At 57.5% G+C, this 16,375-nt stretch overlaps 1 protein-coding gene across 2 annotated transcripts in view; it reads left to right on the forward strand.

The window, feature by feature from the left end:
• CSPG4 (chondroitin sulfate proteoglycan 4) overlaps window positions 1-6,030 on the forward strand; it is a 34,990-nt gene extending 28,960 nt beyond the window's left edge. For both annotated transcript variants that reach the window (XM_065906951.1, XM_065906952.1), the window contains exons 9-10: window positions 2,822-3,005; window positions 3,283-6,030. In XM_065906951.1, the coding sequence (XP_065763023.1) occupies window positions 2,822-3,005; window positions 3,283-5,117 (2,019 nt within the window). In that variant the 3' untranslated portion in view covers window positions 5,118-6,030. The remainder of the gene's footprint in view (window positions 1-2,821; window positions 3,006-3,282) is intronic.
• Window positions 6,031-16,375: the final 10,345 nt, after the last annotated feature.

The raw sequence follows: 16,375 nt of genomic DNA on the forward strand, positions 1-16,375 counted from the left end.
ATGGCGGTGGGGGGTGGGGGGGGGTTGTCTTCCAGGTGAGGGCAGGAAGGAACTTTAATGAGGGTGGGAAGAGGTTCTCAGGTCTCTCACATCACCGTCCCCCAGGCTCGGGTTCTCTGTGCTCCCAGCATCTGCTATGGCCCCCCTTCCCAGCCCCCCCCCCAAAATTAAATATTCAGCAGGGCAGCTGTGCACCCTGAATCCCAGGATGCCCAGGGAGGGGGGTGGAGCAGGAGGAGGACTTCAGGCCCCTCCCCCACACTGTGGACTAGATCGAATGGCCACCAGGGGGCCAGGCTGGCAGCACTACCCAGGGAAGCTGGAGGAGGCTTTGAAGCAGACACACCCTCCCCTTGGTGAAGGGGGCAGGGCAGAACCGGGTGGGATCTGACAGCGCCTCGGTGGCACAGTACTCTGAGCTGAGGGGAGTGGAGAGGAGACAGGGGCCAGGTGTCTCCATTCTACAAATAAGGAAACTGAGGCTTACAGAGGTCAAGGGACTTTATTCGGATCCTGTGGCTATTTGAAGCCATCCCGGGGCTATGCCTTCGGATTGCTAGTCCAGGATTCTTTCAGCAAAGGATGCTGCTGGTTCCCAGAGGCCAGGGACCCCTCTTCACCTCGCCTGTGACTTACCTCATCCCCAACCAGACAGCCCCCCCACCCACAAGTACCTCGTGTACCCAGACCTCCAGCTTCCCCCGACTCAGCTCCCGAGAGTCTCTGTTTCCTTCCTGCTCATCAGTCAGCACCGGGCCAGAGGTCAAAACTGGCAGTCCTTGTGGACCACAGCTGGCCCACAGATGTGTTTTATTTGGCTTGCACATGCATTTAATATTTTTAAGTTAGTGGTCAAGATATAACCTTTGGGGTATTTCATCCACACACAACCTGATTTCCAGTTTCTTAAAAAGTTTGTGTTCCCCTCTCCTGGACAGCCTCTGAAGAGCACCTCCTGCTCAGACCTGCTCTGCTCCCCCTCCTGACTCGGCAGGGTGCCCCACTTCACCACAACCCCGGTGCAGTAGTGAGATGGAAGCCTAGAGCCTCCCACACACTGTGACCCCAGTCGGCTTCCTCCTCACTATTGCACAAGTACTGTTTTTCCACGAGAAGGAAAATAGTTCCCTGTGTCTCCTAAAAGGGGAAAACAAAAGATAAGCCAAGAAGACACACTGGGATTAGAAGGGGAGGGAGTGGATTTCTTGATGGAAGTGGAGACTATTCCTTGGTGTTTAACAGCTGGCCCTAGAGAACAGCGGGCGCGGGCGTGGCTGGGGTGGAGAGGGAGGAGGTGAGGTCTCAGGTAAGGGTCACACCGGGTCTTTGAAGCCAAAGGGTGCTGAGCCATTGCACTGTCTGAGCAAGACTGACAGAACCCAACTTACATTTTTAAAGGCTCACCCTGACTTCTGTGTTAGAACCCACCTGCGAATGCAGGAGACCTAACAGATGCAGGTTCTATCCCTGGGTCAGAAAGATCCCCTCGAGGAGGGCCTGGCAACCCACTCCTTACCTGGAGACTCCCCATTGGACAGAGGAGCCTGGCGGGCTAGGCTCCATAGGGTTGCAACGAGTCGGACACGACTGAAGTGACTTAGCACGCATGCGTGAGGGACAGAGAGAGAGCCAGGACACAGTTAGGAGGCTCCGGCAATGACCCAGGCCAGAGATGACACTGTTAAGAGAGGAAGCGAGGAATCAGGGGTGACTCAGGGTCTGGGGACCCGAGCCACGGGAAGAACAGAGCCTTGCCCTCCACAATGGAAAGGCTGAGAGAAGCGGAGCAGGTCAGGGGTCGTCTCGGATATGCTGAGTTTGAGCTGTCCCTCAGACATCCCAGTGGAGCTGCCCAGGAAGCAGGTGGCTATGAGCCTGGAGTTCAGGAGAGTGAAGCCCGGGGTTGGAGAGACAAATAAAGGGGTTGTCTCATGGCTGGCATCTGAGGATGTGAGACCCAGTGAGAGTACATGGGTAGTGCCTGTAGGCAGACTGACAAGGCCAAACCACAGACATCGGGGGGAAGGGGCAGGACCAGCAGGAGAGTCTGTGAAGAAGCAACTAGTAAGGCTGGAGGTCAACCAAGGGAGCAGAACCGCTTGGAAGTCATCGGGTAGGCTGGAGGAAGGAACACTCACTTGTGTCCAATGCTGCTGAGAACTGGCCTCTGGATTCAGTGACATGGAGGCCATGGTCCCCCTGGCAACAGCAGGAACCGAAGTCTGGGGGCAATGTGCTCAAGACTGCATAGGGGAGAGTACAGACTATTCCTTCTGGCTTTTTGCTGCAAAGAGCCTAAAAGGTGGAAGAATGAATGTTGGTGTAAAAAGTAAAGTCGGGAGAGGTTTCTTCTTTAAGATGGACGGAAAGCATAGTTACCTAATGTTGGGACTGATCCGTCTGGGGGGACATTGATGCCGTGGGGAGAAGATGGGCATTGGTAGAAGTGGTGGCTTCAGTAGGGAGGAGGGACAGGGATTTCATGCAAAAGAGGACCGAGCTGCTGTGGACAGAGGCACAGATGGAGTACTGCTTTCCCAGGGGCTCCGAGAGATGAGGTGACTCGCCCAAGGTGGCAGAGCTGGGGTTTGACAGAGGCGTCCGGATCCAGAGCCTAGCTCTTCACTGTCATGTGACTGTTTTGTGGCAACCTGCTAAGCTGATGAAGGAGACATAGAGCGAGGCACACTGGGGAGAGCCGCGAGCGTGGCTGGGCTCTGGGGGTCTACCAGGGAGACCCCAGCGCCCAGTGCCAGCACCAGCCTCCGAGGGGGTCCCAGGCCCTGCAGGATCCCATCCAACCAGTGGGGTGTCCCCGCAGGTATATGCTGGGAACGTTCTGTTTGAGCATGAGATGCCCTCTGAGCCCTTCTGGGAGGCCCATGACACCCTGGAGCTCCAGCTGTCCTCACCCCCTGCCCCCGACATGGTCGCCACCCTTGCCGTGACTGTGACTTTCGAGGCTGCCTGTCCCCAGCGCCCCAGCCGCCTCTGGAGGAACAAAGGTGAACAGCATCACGGGCTGGCAAATTTGGGGGTGGGGGACACAAGGCCAAAAGTCAGCAGCTCATGTCAGCTCTGAGGACCTGGTACATTACAGGGAGGATGGGCAGGTGGGGTCAGCAGAGGGATAGGATCCCAGTCCTCCTGGGACCCTGAGGTCCAGGCTGGGGTGCCTGGTCTCAGAGGGGAGGGACAACCGGGCCTTGAAGACTCTGGTCTGAAGGTCCACGGCTCTCCCTTTGGTGGACGGGACCTTCACAGCCTGTGTCCCATCCCCAGGTCTCTGGGTCTCCGAAGGCCAGAGGGCCGAGATCACCACCGCGGCCCTCGACGCCGCCAACCTCCTGGCCAGCGTCCCATCGTCCCGGCGCCTGGAGCATGACGTGCTCTTCCAGATCACGCAGTTCCCCACGCGGGGCCAGCTGTTGGTGTCCGGGGAGCCCCTCCACGCCGGGCGGCCCCACTTCCTGCAGTCTGAGCTGGCCGCCAGGCAGCTGGTGTACGCCCACGGCGGCGGCGGCGCCGAGCAGGATGGCTTCCGCTTCCGCGCCCACCTCCAGGGGCCGGCGGGGGCCCCCGTGGCGGGACCGCAGACCTCGGAGGCCTTCGCCATCACGGTGCGCGATGTGAATGAGCGGCCGCCGCAGCCTCAGGCCTCCGTCCCGCTCCGGCTCACCCGGGGCTCCCGCAGCCCTGTCTCCCGGGCCCAGCTGAGCGTGGTGGACCCAGACTCCGCTCCCGGGGAGATCGAGTATGAGGTGCAGCGGGCCCCCCACAACGGCTTCCTGAGCCTGGCGGGGGCCAGCCCGGGGCCGGTGACCCGCTTCACGCAGGCTGACGTGGATGCAGGACGCCTGGCGTTCGTGGCTAATGGGAGCAGCGTGGTGGGCGTGTTCCAGCTGAGCGTGTCCGACGGGGCCAGCCCCCCGCTGCTCATGTCCCTGGCGGTGGACGTCCTGCCCTCAGCCATTGAGGTGCAGCTGCGGGCGCCCCTGGAGGTGCCCCAAGCTTTAGGGCGCTCCTCCCTCAGCCGGCAGCAGCTCCGCGTGGTTTCCGATCGGGAGGAGCCAGACGCAGCCTACCGCCTCACCCAGGGGCCCCAGTACGGGCATCTGCTGGTGGGCGGGCAGCCTGCCACAGCCTTCAGCCAGCTCCAGGTAGACCAGGGAGACGTGGTCTTTGCCTTCACCAACTTCTCCTCCTCTCACGATCAGTTCAGCATCCTGGCGCTGGCCAGGGGTGCCAATGCATCCGCCACGGTGAACATCACCGTGAGGGCTCTGCTGCACGTGTGGACAGGTGGGCCATGGCCCCAGGGTGCCACCCTGCGCCTGGACCCCACTGTCTTAGATGCGGGAGAGCTGGCCAACCGCACGGGCAGTGTGCCTCGTTTCCGGCTCTTGGCAGGACCCCGGCACAGCCGCGTGGTTCGAGTGCCCCGGGCCAGGACAGAGCCTCGGGGAGCCCAGCTTGTGGAGCAGTTCACTCAGCAGGACCTTGAGGATGGCCGGCTGGGGCTGGAGGTAGGCAGGCCAGAGGGTAGCTCTCCCGGCCCCATGGGTGACAGTCTCACTCTGGAGCTGTGGGCAAGCGGTGTCCCTCCCGCTGTGGCCTCGCTGGACTTTGCCACGGAGCCTTTCAACGCAGCCCGGACCTACAGAGTGGCCCTGCTCAGTCTGCCTGAGGCTGCTCGGACCGAAGCCGGGGAGCCAGAGAGCGGCACCCCCACGGGCGGGCCAAGCCCAGCGACCTCCAGCCCCGTGCCCCCCATGGCCAGCGGGGGCTTCCTGGGCTTCCTGGAGGCCAACATGTTCAGCGTCATCATCCCCATTTGCCTGATCCTCCTGCTCCTGGCCCTCATTGTGCCTCTGCTCTTCTACCTCCGCAAACGCAACAAGACAGGCAAGCACAACGTCCAGGTGCTGACCGCCAAGCCCCGAAACGGCCTGGCCAGTGACGCCGAGACCTTCCGCAAGGTGGAGCCAGGCCAGGCCATCCCACTGACGGCGGTGCCTGGCCAGGGGCCCCCGCCGGGGGGCCAGCCTGACCCCGAGCTGCTGCAGTTCTGCCGGACAGCCAACCCTGCCCTCAAGAATGGCCAGTACTGGGTGTGAGGCCTGGCCTGGGCCCAGATGCCGATTGGGCCAGGGACAGGCTTGGTCGGGCCCCAGCCCCATTGCTCCCATGCCCTGGTGCTGTCTGAGTCTCCCCAGGGCCAGAGAGTCCTGGGGACCCCAGGGTGTGGAGGGTGCTGGGAAGCAGGCCCAGGGATCCAGGACCAAGTGGAAACAAGAGCTGGAACCTCCCCAGCTCACTTCCGGCCAAGAGAACTGCAAGGGGCCGAGAACAGAGGTGGGCTCAGAGTCAGGTCCCTGCCCTGGAGCTAGTGTGGGTGATCAAAACCAGAGCCGCCTCCTAGATGAGCAGGACTCTGAGTCCTGGGTCTGTGACCTTGGGTAAGTCACACTTGACCCAGGCTGCTAAGAGGGCAAGAAGCAGAGAGGGATGGCGGGGCTAGATGGGGATTCCTGGATTTTCCACGCTATGCCAGGCCTGCCCTCATCTCTGCCCAGGATGGGGAGGAAAACTTCCCCTGGTCTTTCAGGGAGATGCTATTCCCTGGGGCAGAGGGCAGGAGGAGAGGGTCCCCCCTACTCTCTCAAAAGCATAAGCAGTGGAATCATATATCCAGGGTGCCAGGTGGGTGGGTTGCTCTGGGATGGTTTTATTTAAGGGGGATTGCAAGGAAGCTATTTAACATGGTGCTGAGCCAGCCCAGACTGATGGAGCCCCTAGGGTAAGGGATGGAGAAAGGTCTGAGGCCAGCTCAGTCCCAAGGCCCCACCCTGATGGACTGATGGCTAGGCGAGAGTGGGTCTGTGGCCCTGGAGAGGGCTGGGCTGGGGAGCATACAGGTTCTCAAGCCCTGGACTGCTGCAATGCCTGTGCCCCTTGAGGACTGTGGGGTGGGTGCTTGGGGGCACTGGGCTCTGTGAGGCCTGGATAAAAGGTGCTTCAGAAGTTCTAGACAGCTGTGTGTTGTTTGTCTGACTGTGTACTGGAGCCCCGTCCACACTAGCCTGCACTCTCCCAGGCCTGTCACCAGGATAGATGGGGCCTGAATTTCCACCTCCTGGAGCCTTTCAGATCTCTGCCTCCACCTGTGTGGGCAGGTGGGCCAGTCTTTGTGGGATGGGGCTTTGGTTTGGTAGAGATAACTAGGCCCTCTTCAAAGAGCTTGAAGAAAGGAAAAAGAAAACCAAGAAACATTCAGAGCCCCAGCTGCAGATGTCTTAGCCTCAGTTTTGGGCTCCACAGCCCTATTTCTCTGTCCACCTCTCAAGAGGTTGGAACAGCAAAGATGGGGAGAGAGGGGGACTTGGGGACCCCAAGGCTGGGGCATGGGGCCAGGGACACAGGGGGACTTGGGGATCCCAAGGCTGGGGCATGGGGAGAGGGATAGAGGGGGACCACCACAGGTGGATTTTCCACTGGAGATTTTCCCATGGAAGATTTCTGCTGGTCTCTGCCCTTCCAGCAGTGTTTCCCTGGTGGCTCAAAGGTAAAGAACCCATCTGTCAATACAGGAGCCACGGGTTCAATCCCTGGATGGGAAGATCCCCTGGAGAAGGAAATGGCACCCTACTCCAGTATATTCTTGCCTAGGCAGTCCCATGGACAGAGGAGCCTGGCAGACTACAGTCCATGGGTCACAAAGAGTTAGACAAAACCGAGGGACTGAACAACCAGCCCTTCCAACGAGAGGACCAAGAATGCTTCTTTTCAAAGGCAGAGCGAGCAGCAAGTGTTCCAAAAAGTTGTCTGTCCCTGTAACCAGAGATAGATCTGAGACAAAGCATCCTCAGACGGTCTTTCATGAGTTCCTGAGGAGCCACCGCTCTCTGGTCCTTTCCCTTCAGAGGGTCTCCCAGGGTCGTGGGCAATGGAGACAGATTCTAGCTCCCAGAGAAGAGCCCAGGCCCTGGGAGCAGGTTGGAGTCCTCAGAAGAACAGCAGGAAAGTGGTCTGAGCTCTGGGGGGATGTGGGAGGCCGGGGGAGGGGGAGGGGTGAAGGGAGGGGCATCTGGGACCTGAGCACAGCTGCACTGGGGGTGGGGGGCCCCAGCCAGCCTCTGGCAGCTCAGCAGCATCACCTCTCTGCTGTTTCCACATCTGTAGCATCTGAACCAGGAATTAGGGCAAGAGAGGAGATTCCCTCCCTCCCACGCTTCTGTCCCTGGGCCACCCCTCCCCACGATGCATCTCCCCCCTTCACATCTCAGCATCCAGTCTCCTAGGACTTCCCCCACTCTCAGAAGTTTTGGGAAGGAAACCTGGAATCCTGGTGGGTCACTGCAGGAAGGCCCCCAGAGGACCCAGCGGGATTAAGAGGGCAAGAGGCTTGTCTAGAGCCTCGCAGAGCAGGCAGCCACGCATGCACGTTAAGTCACTTCATTCTTTCTGACTCTTCACGACCTTACGGACTGTAGCCCACCAGGCTCCTCTGTCCATGGGGATTCTCCAGGCAAGAATTCTGGAGTGGGTTGCCATTTCCTACTCCAGGGGATCTTTCCAACCCAGAGTTCAAACCTGTGTCTCATGTCTCCTGCATTGGGTAGACCAAGAACCCTGACCACAGCCAGTTCCTGTTGCTACATTGAAAGCCTCCCCTTCATGGAAGGTGGCCAGGACCCATAAGTGGAGGCTCTACAGAGATCCCTCTGTACCCGGAGCTCAAAGTCCTAGCTCTGGCTTCCTTTTCAAGCCTGGCCTCTCCAATCCACCCCATGCCAGCCTCACCCAGGGGCCCTGCCAAGGGCGTCTCCATGCCACGCCCCACTCTCTGGTCAGCTTCTCTTTGGAGTTCAAGGCTGCATCCTCAGGGCCCTGATATCTAGGGCCAGCCTCCACCCAGAGCAGCCAGTTTCCCTGGGAGTGTAAGCTGAGATGAAGGTGACGGACCCGCCAGGCAGGATCTGGCTCGGCTCAGGTTCCCCCAAGAGGCCTGACGACACCCTCTCTGTTCACGTGGCCCAGCCTGCCCTGCCCCCAGCGAGCTGGCACAGGCCAATACTGCTCTTGCTCCTTCAAGCCTGGGCTGGACAGTGGGCTGGCACCTAGGCGTTGTGCCAGCGTCTCTGCCAGGACCTGGGAGAGGGTCTTTGACTGGCACACCATCCTCAGAGCCCATTCTAAATGCGGGGCCTCGGTTTATTAGGTAAATCCCTTGCAGATTTCAGATAAGCACCCCCAACTTAAGGAGGTTGCTACCCACTTTACAAAATAACTCACCATTCCTTCATTTAAGGAGCTGGTTCCTCCCAGGCACTGAGGATAGGCGCCAGCCTGTGTACAAGCACTCAGGAATGTCCGGGAGCCTCTGACCTTGTTAGACACAAACACACACACACACACACACACACACAGTGTGGGCTTGTGCTCACAGCTGTGCACTTTCAGGCCTTCAGAAACACAACACAGAGATACATACTTGCCTGTGTACCCCCTACACACACACACAAACATGCACTTATAAGTACACAAACTCCAGAGTTGAGTGCCCCTTGCCTATGGTCCTCCCAAGGTCCCAGGAGCTGGCCATGTGGTACCTGGGATATTCAGCCCATCACTAGGTCCGAACTCACTTCCGCACAGTGGGGAAGTGACCCCACTGTAGGAAAGATGGTGGAAAGGAGTGTGGGGAGTAGGGTAGGGCTTGCCAGAGGGGCTCAGGTCCCCAGCTTGGAAGAAGCCTTGCCCACCACCTTCAGTGGTTTAGCCTCTTAGATGCTAAAAAAAAGGGCGGGGGGTTTCCTTTGAGCCCCTCTCCTCATTCTGTGAGCTGGCCCTTTAAGTGGAGTTGCCGGGGCAGCTGTAGAACCCGCAGAGCTGGAACCATTGTCCTCCAATAGGAAGGAAGAGAAATGGTCCTCCTTCCCCACAACCAATCTCTCCTGACCAATGGGAACTGCCAAGGGTGTTAGCATCTTCCTCTGGGCCCTGAAGATTCCAGATCTTAAAGGGCTGGAGGTACCTGAGCAGCAACACCCCCACACACATACACACACCACCAATTTCTCAGGTTGGGTCTGCTGTTCCTGGCTGGCACATGTGAGGGAGCCCTGACAAGTGACTGGAGCCAAGATGGGGCAACCAGACGTGCTGGATTCCTCTCTCTACAGCCCCATCCTAGGTCCTCTCATAGTTAATGTCATGCCTGGGTAATCAACGCTGGGATTATTCAGGCATTGGCAAGGGTATTTGGTGCCAAAAATCCTGTGGGAGAAGCAAACAGAAATATACCCAGCCCTTCCTGAAGAGCCCCAGACATGCCAGTGAGGAACAACCACACCGTGTGTGCCCTAACCCAGCGGCGTGAGCTGGCTGGTGGGAGGCCCTCTGGCTCTGGCTGCTTCCTTTCTCCTTACAGAGCACTGGGTCTTTCCACACCAGGAGCAGCCACGCAGTGCTAATGCCGAGCATGGCCAACCCACCTACTGCTCACATATGCATTCTCTATGCAATGAGGTACAGTATTTAACTGACGGCTGTTGTCGTCATAAAAGGTGCCAACTCCTCGGAGAGCCCCCTGTGGCCACCAGGATAACTGGTGGGTGGTACTGTGTTCCTTCACCCTTCTGATGTCCTGGGAGCCCCTAAAGACAGAAGCAGCCCTTGCTTAAATCAACCAGTGGCCCAGAAGTGACTTTTCTACCCTAACACGGCTCCCTGGGCCCCCAACCTAGGAATTGCCAGCTCAGCTAGCCCTTAGCCTGGAGCTACACCCAAGGCTTCCTTCTGAAGCTTTGTGAGGTCACAAAGGGCTCAGGTGTCAGTCCTGAAGTCCAAATTAGCTAGGCTGTCTAAGTCCTTGAAGCAGGGGTGAGGCTGGCAGGCAGGTCTGATCCAGAGAAGAGAGTCGGCAAGGAGTTGCCCACTCCCACCCTTACCTCCCAGCGACAGACAGGTCCCCAGCCAGTGCAGCAACTCTGTGCACCCCGCCGTCTGCGATCCAGCCCGTCCTTCCCTCCCTGGCCCCTTCCCACATGCAGAGGGAGGGACGAAGAAGGGAGGTGTCCAGCCAAGGTTACCAGTCAGTGCGTTGGGTCTCCTCCAGGGCAGAGCACGGCAGTCAGAAGAGGGAAGAAGCCACTGGCCCGGCTACCTCCCAGCATGATCAAGAAGTGAGGCTGGGCCTCCCCAGAGCTCTCCATAGAAGGTAGAGAGGGTGGGGAGCAGGAGGGGCTGGACAGAGGCTTCCAAACTAACTCTTCTGCACCCCCTAAATAAACGCTGACTCTGACCTCCAGCCTGTGTGCTGCCCTGCTAGTGGGACTGTCTCTGGAGCACCCAAGTCCCCTCCCCTCCCAGATCTCGGAGGCCCCCAGCCTGGGAGAAGGTCCCAGCCTTGCCGCCCTTCCCTGCAGGAGGTCTACACCTTATAGGAAGCATAATTCAACGCTATGTGCTCCGTCGGGGCAGGGTCATGCCAGCCCAATGCGAGGCATGCAAAGATGGCCAGGAAACATCTATTGCAAGAATACAGCCCCTCCCCACAGACCCAAGAGGTCTCTCACCACCAGGCCCACCCAGACCTCTTTTCCCAGCTTCCCTCATCCCCTAGGAGAGCTGACGAGGCTCCCCACTGCTGCTCCGGCTCCTGCCTCCCCTCCCGAGCCCAGGCAGACCTCAGGTTTCTAAAGGGCAGGTTTGACTCTCTCCCTCCCAGACTCTCCTCTGTCCCTCCACACGCGAACCATGGCTCCCTCCCACCCAAAGACCTGAGGTCTATCTGCTCAGAGTCTCATGGGCAGAACACTTTGACCAAGTTAAATGTGGAAGCCCACCAGAGAGAGAGTCACAATGGATTACACAGGGCAGGAGGGGGAGACAAACTAGAACCCCTACCACTCAGGCTCCCCTGCTACTCCAACCCCTTGCCAGAACCTTCCTGGCCCAGCTGGTCTAACCACCGCGGGACTGCCTGCATTCAGCTTGGGGGCTCAGAGTCCCAACCTTACAGGAATGCCTTGCCACAGTCACATAGCAATCTGCTGGCAGAGCTGGGCCTCCTCAAGTCTCCAAACCCCTCCAGACGCCAAGGATGCCTCTCCCAGCAGTGGGATTCCTGGTTCCCACAAAGGCGGCAGGGCAAGCGCAGGTGGGCCAGGGCTGCCAGCCATGCTGACTGGGGCAGAGACCGCCAAGAACCAGAGAGCAGCAGGGGGAGCCCTGTTGGGTCTTGTTGAGGAAGGTGGAGCCTGTTGTAAAGGGCTGTTGAGCAAGCAGGCAGATGGGCGAGGCTGGCAGAGCCTGGGCACTCCTGGAAGGCGGTGACTCGGGGGAAAGTCCCCCTCTGAGTCAACCCGGCTAAAAGGTTGCCTTGAGAGGGTGGCACCTGCACAGATGGCTGGGGCAAGGTCTGAGGACTCCGACAAGCTTCCAGGCGTCAGGACCTTCGCCCTACTGCCCCATCGTCTGCCCTGAGGACCTCAGAGTCTGGGGGCGGAATCCGTGAACTGAAGGAGGGAGGGCAGAGGTGGAGACTGTGCCAGCCCAGTGAACTTGTACAAGTCCACCCACCTGTTTTCACTCGTGATGGGATCATTGACACCGGAGAGGATAGAGCCAGCTGGGAGGAGCAGGCCGCCTGCTTTCTGCCTAGAGCCCCACTGCTTCATTTCTGCCCCATCTCCTGTCCCTTCCAGCATCTGTGCAATGTGGCCAGCCAGAGGCCCAGGCCAGCTCCCGCTCCTCTGCCTGAGTTAGGACCTAGCAGAGCAACTGACCAAGGCTTTGTTTCAAAGGGTCGTGGCTGTGGCAAAGCTCTTAGAAGAGACCTGGATACGCAGTGACCACTCAGTACGTGTGTAAACAAACAGTCAGTAAGACACTGTGATGAGTTGCTGTTGTAACAGCAGTGGTTGTTGAATTGCCTGGCATGGATCTGGCCTGCTGTAGGTGCTTCCAGGTTGGTGTTACTGTGATATTTGTAATTTATCACAGCTGTCACAGTACCTGGTGCATAGTAGGTGCTGAACAAATGTTCAGTCTTCCTGGAAGGCCAGATGCATGCATCCCCCACCTGAAGAAGATGGACGTGGGAGCATGTGCTTTGCTGGGCTTGGGCAGGGAGAGTGAGGTGTGCAGCAAGGGGCCAGGTTCTGGGTAGGAGAAGCCAGCAGCCCCACTCTGACCTCCCGCCTCCCCATTGAGTCAGAGGACTTACCTGAGGTTAAGTGAGAGTATTAAGAGGGAGGAAGATGCAGAGCTTGAGCGAGGAGGAGACAGGCCCTGGAGCAGTCTGCTCTGGGGGCAGACTGAGAGACGCTCCCGTGGAAGCCAGGTCTGAGCAGAAGCAGCCCCCAAGAGTAAGCCTGGTGTTGGGCTGGAAGCACTCCTTCCCACTGCCCATGCCCCCAGGGTCCACCTCTTATGACGCAGAACCAGGGTAGGAAGTGGGGAGCTCTGAGACCTGGACCAGAGCTCTGCACCCAGTCACCCCCAGTGTGAGTGGCCCTGTTTGCCCAATTACCCAGGAGTCACCCGAGGAGCCTAAAGAGTTGGTCAGGTTGGAACACCACCACCCTCACACGTATGTACCCCACACTCCTCCCAGCCAAGCCAACAGGGCAGGGGTGCGGTGCAGGGAAGGAAGGAGGCTGCCCGCTCGGCCAGCTAGGACGGCACAGCCTCCCGCTAACCAGAGGAGCAGGGAGGGGCTCTCTGCTCTGGCCTTGAACCCAGGCCTCTAAAGCAGGGCGGGGTGGGGGTGGGGGCAGTGGATAGGATCTGATCCCTCCCACCCATTCATACCCACACTTTGCTTAGGAAGAGGGAACGACTCCCCAGAGCAAGTCACTGGCTTCTAGGGGGTGTGGGAGATGACATCAGCCGGGAAGCATGCATTCAGCCACCAGCTGCTGCGGCAACACACACGTGTGTGCACACACACACAATTTAAGGGACTGCCACATGCGGCCGTGCATGCAGACATGTGCAGATTGACTCCCTGACAGCAGCCGACCTGTGCAAACCAGAACCCACACACACCTTCTCCCCAGAGACCCAAGACACTGCCATGTAGACCTTCTGGGTCACCAGCTATGAGCCAGGCACCATGCTGGGCACAACAGAGTTACCCCAGGTCCCCTGAAGGCTGTCTTCTAACAAACAGATATATTTAACATCTAACTTGCAGAGGAGATTGTGTGATATCTTGAGTTTTTTGGAAGCAACAAATGTGGGGGAGTAAGATACTGGCCCAGGGTTGATAATTGTTGAAGCTCAAGTATGGACACACAGTGATCCATGATACTGTATTAGTTTCTCTATTTTGTATATGCTGGCAACTTTCCAAAATAAAAAGTTAAATACATGTACATATTTAATTGGCAATTGATAATAAGTAAAATGAAGGGGGGAAAAAGGCAGGGTAAAGATACAAAGCACTAGAACTAAGAAGTCAAGGAAGGCTTCTCCAAGGAGGTGATGTTTTAAGCAAAGACCTGAATTAACTGAGGTTCAAACACACAGACATTTGGGAGGAAGAACAATTATCAACCCTGGGCCAGTGTCTTACTCCCAGCATTCCTTGCTTCCAGCAAACTCTAGATATCACACAGTCTCTTCTACAAGTACTTAAAAGTGCCCAAGTTAGATGCTACATATAGCTTTTTGTTAGAAGGCAGAAAAAAGAACATTCCAGACAGAGGGGACCCACAAATGCAAAGGTCCTGAGGTATAACAAGCTTGAGAAATAGCAGTTCAGTAGGTCTGGAATTCTGTGACCAAAATACACAGGATTTTACAGTGAGATCAAAGGGGCCTTGTGGCTGTAATAAGAGTTAGGAATCTCTCTTAAGAACAGCAGGAAAAAAAAAAAAAGAACAGCAGGATTCCCTGGAGGTCGAAAGCACGGGACAGATGTGATTTGATTTAGAATATGGTCTTAAAAACCACTCTGGAGACTCCTGTGATGATCCAGTAGTTAAGAATCTGCCTCCCAATGCAGGGGACATGGGTTCAATCCCTGGTCAGGGAACTGAGATCCCACGTGCCGAGGGGCAACTAAGCCCATGAACTACAACTAGAGTAGTTGTAGTGGCCACAAGAAAGTGCCCACATGTGGCAGGTACACATATATACGCCCAACACAGCCAAACAAATAAATATTAAAGAAAAAAAACACAGAGCTCACTCTGGCTCCTGTTGGATCTTTGGGAGGAGGAGACAACAGAAGTGTTTGGAGACTACTACAGTAGTCTGGGCAAGCATGGGACTGGCTTGGGACTCATGGTGAGATGGTGAGACGGATCCAATGTAGGATCTCTTTTGAGGCACTTTGCTCACGGGTGGATGTAAAGTGAGAAAAAGAGAGAAGCTAAGCACGATTCCCTGAGAGCTCAGTTGGTAAAGAATCTACCTGCAATGCAGGAGACCCTGGTTCAATTCCTGGGTTGGGAAGATCCCCTGGAGACAGAAGAGGCTACCCACTCCAGTATTCTTGGGCTTCCCCTGTGGCTTAGTTGGTAAAGAATCTGCTGGAAATGTGAGAGTCCTGGGTTCGATCCCTAGGTTGGGAAGATCCCCTGGAGAAGGGAAAGGCTACCCACTCCAGTATTCTGGCCTAGAGAATTCCACAGACTGTATAGCCCATGGGGTCGTAAAGAGTCGAACACCAATGAGCAACTTTCATATTCACTTTCAAGCATGATTCCAAAGCAGGACCTGAGCTTGGAAGTGAGGGCTAGGGACACAGTGGGGAGCATGTGCAACCGGTTGACTACAGGCAAAGAGCGCCCCGGTGGGGACCTCACACCCAGTGTCAGCCCCCCAGCAAGCACACAGAGGGATGCACACACACTCTGGGACACCAGGCACAGAGCCTTCGCCCCACCCTGCCTGCCCCACCCAGCCCCACACAGAAGCCCCAGGACTGCAGCCCCCGTGCTCTCCAGCTCATCCGCAGCACCCACAGGGTCCCTAGTCCTAGCATTTCCTTACCAACCCTCACCACCGCCTCCCATGTCAGCCCCTCGAGCAAGGAGGCTTCTGACTCACGTTCTTCCTGGACACCAGAACCCAGCCCCCCACCGCTCCCGGCCTCATCTGTACAGTCGCCTTCAGATCCTGCTCACATACCCCAGCCTAAGGCAGATTCTTTACCACCTGAGCCATCAGAGAAGGCCACAGAAAATGATCACTCAATAAACATTTGCTCAGCGCTCTCTGTGGGCCAAGCCCTCTGCCTTTCCACCTAACCCCTTGAAGGCGCATGGTCACCTCCACCAATCCCCACCACCTCCCCTGTGATTCCCCTCGATTCCTAGCACTCCTGCACTCTCTCTACCACAGGACAGTTGCCCACCCACCCCTGCCCACCAACCAGCCTGCCAGCCTTGGAAGGGCGCCTGGCGCCATGGGAAGGGCAAGGCTGTGTCCAGGCAGAAGTCAGTCCTGCCTGCTGCCAAGCAGCTGCACCGTCTCACGCAGGTGACTCTGCCTCTGAGTCTCCGTCTGCTGGAGAGGTCCAGAAGTGGTTCTCACCTTCCAGACCATGGTGAGCAAGGAGAGAGTTTACGGGGGCACTGAGGCCAGTGCCCAGCACGGAGCAGCACGTGGCAGCCACTCAGTGGCCGCTGTTGTGCACTCAGGCCCAGCCCTGACATCCACCCACTGGGTGGCCTTAGAGGGCTCGTCCAATCAGTTTTCTCACTCCTGTAGTGGGGTAAGGTATTCCTGGTCCCGCCTGTCTCTAGGGCTGCTCAGAGGCTGGTAATCCCAGCTGCTCCTTACTGGGCCTTTGGCTATGTGCAGGCACTGTCCTGCTGACGTGCTTGGCTCATAGACCAGCCCCCCACAGCCATCTGGAATTCCTGTTATAAATGGAGAAGTGGAGGCATGGCAGCGTTAAGTAACATCCCAATGACAAGCAGGTGTAGAGTGGATTTGTACTCAGACTCAGCCACGCGGATCCTGCCTCTGAGTGGTGGAGGAAAAGGGGCTTTGTGTCTGGGGGGCAGCAGGGCTGTGTGCCAGAGCCTCATGCTACCCTCACTCAGAGCACTCCTTCCAATGGCAGCCAAGGGACTAAGTCAGCTCAGAAGAGACCTCAGGTACCTCCAGGCGCCAGCCAGCCCCCAGCTCCTACCTCAGGCATCAGCCATTTGCTTCCCCACCAGATGTAGCCCAGACCCTGGGTACCACTCACACCAGTCTGCTACTCTGCATCTCCCTCACTGGGCCCTATTTCCCGGTCTGTGAAATGATGTTGATTATCTCTTGCATATTGGGTGGTTGTGAAACACTGGCCATCCGTTGTCCACCACGGTACCGCTTGCCCCGGGGGTGGTAGATGCCCCAGATGCTG

The sequence above is a fragment of the Muntiacus reevesi genome, chromosome 15 (assembly GCF_963930625.1).
Source record: "Muntiacus reevesi chromosome 15, mMunRee1.1, whole genome shotgun sequence".
NCBI classification, from domain to species: domain Eukaryota; kingdom Metazoa; phylum Chordata; class Mammalia; order Artiodactyla; family Cervidae; genus Muntiacus; species Muntiacus reevesi.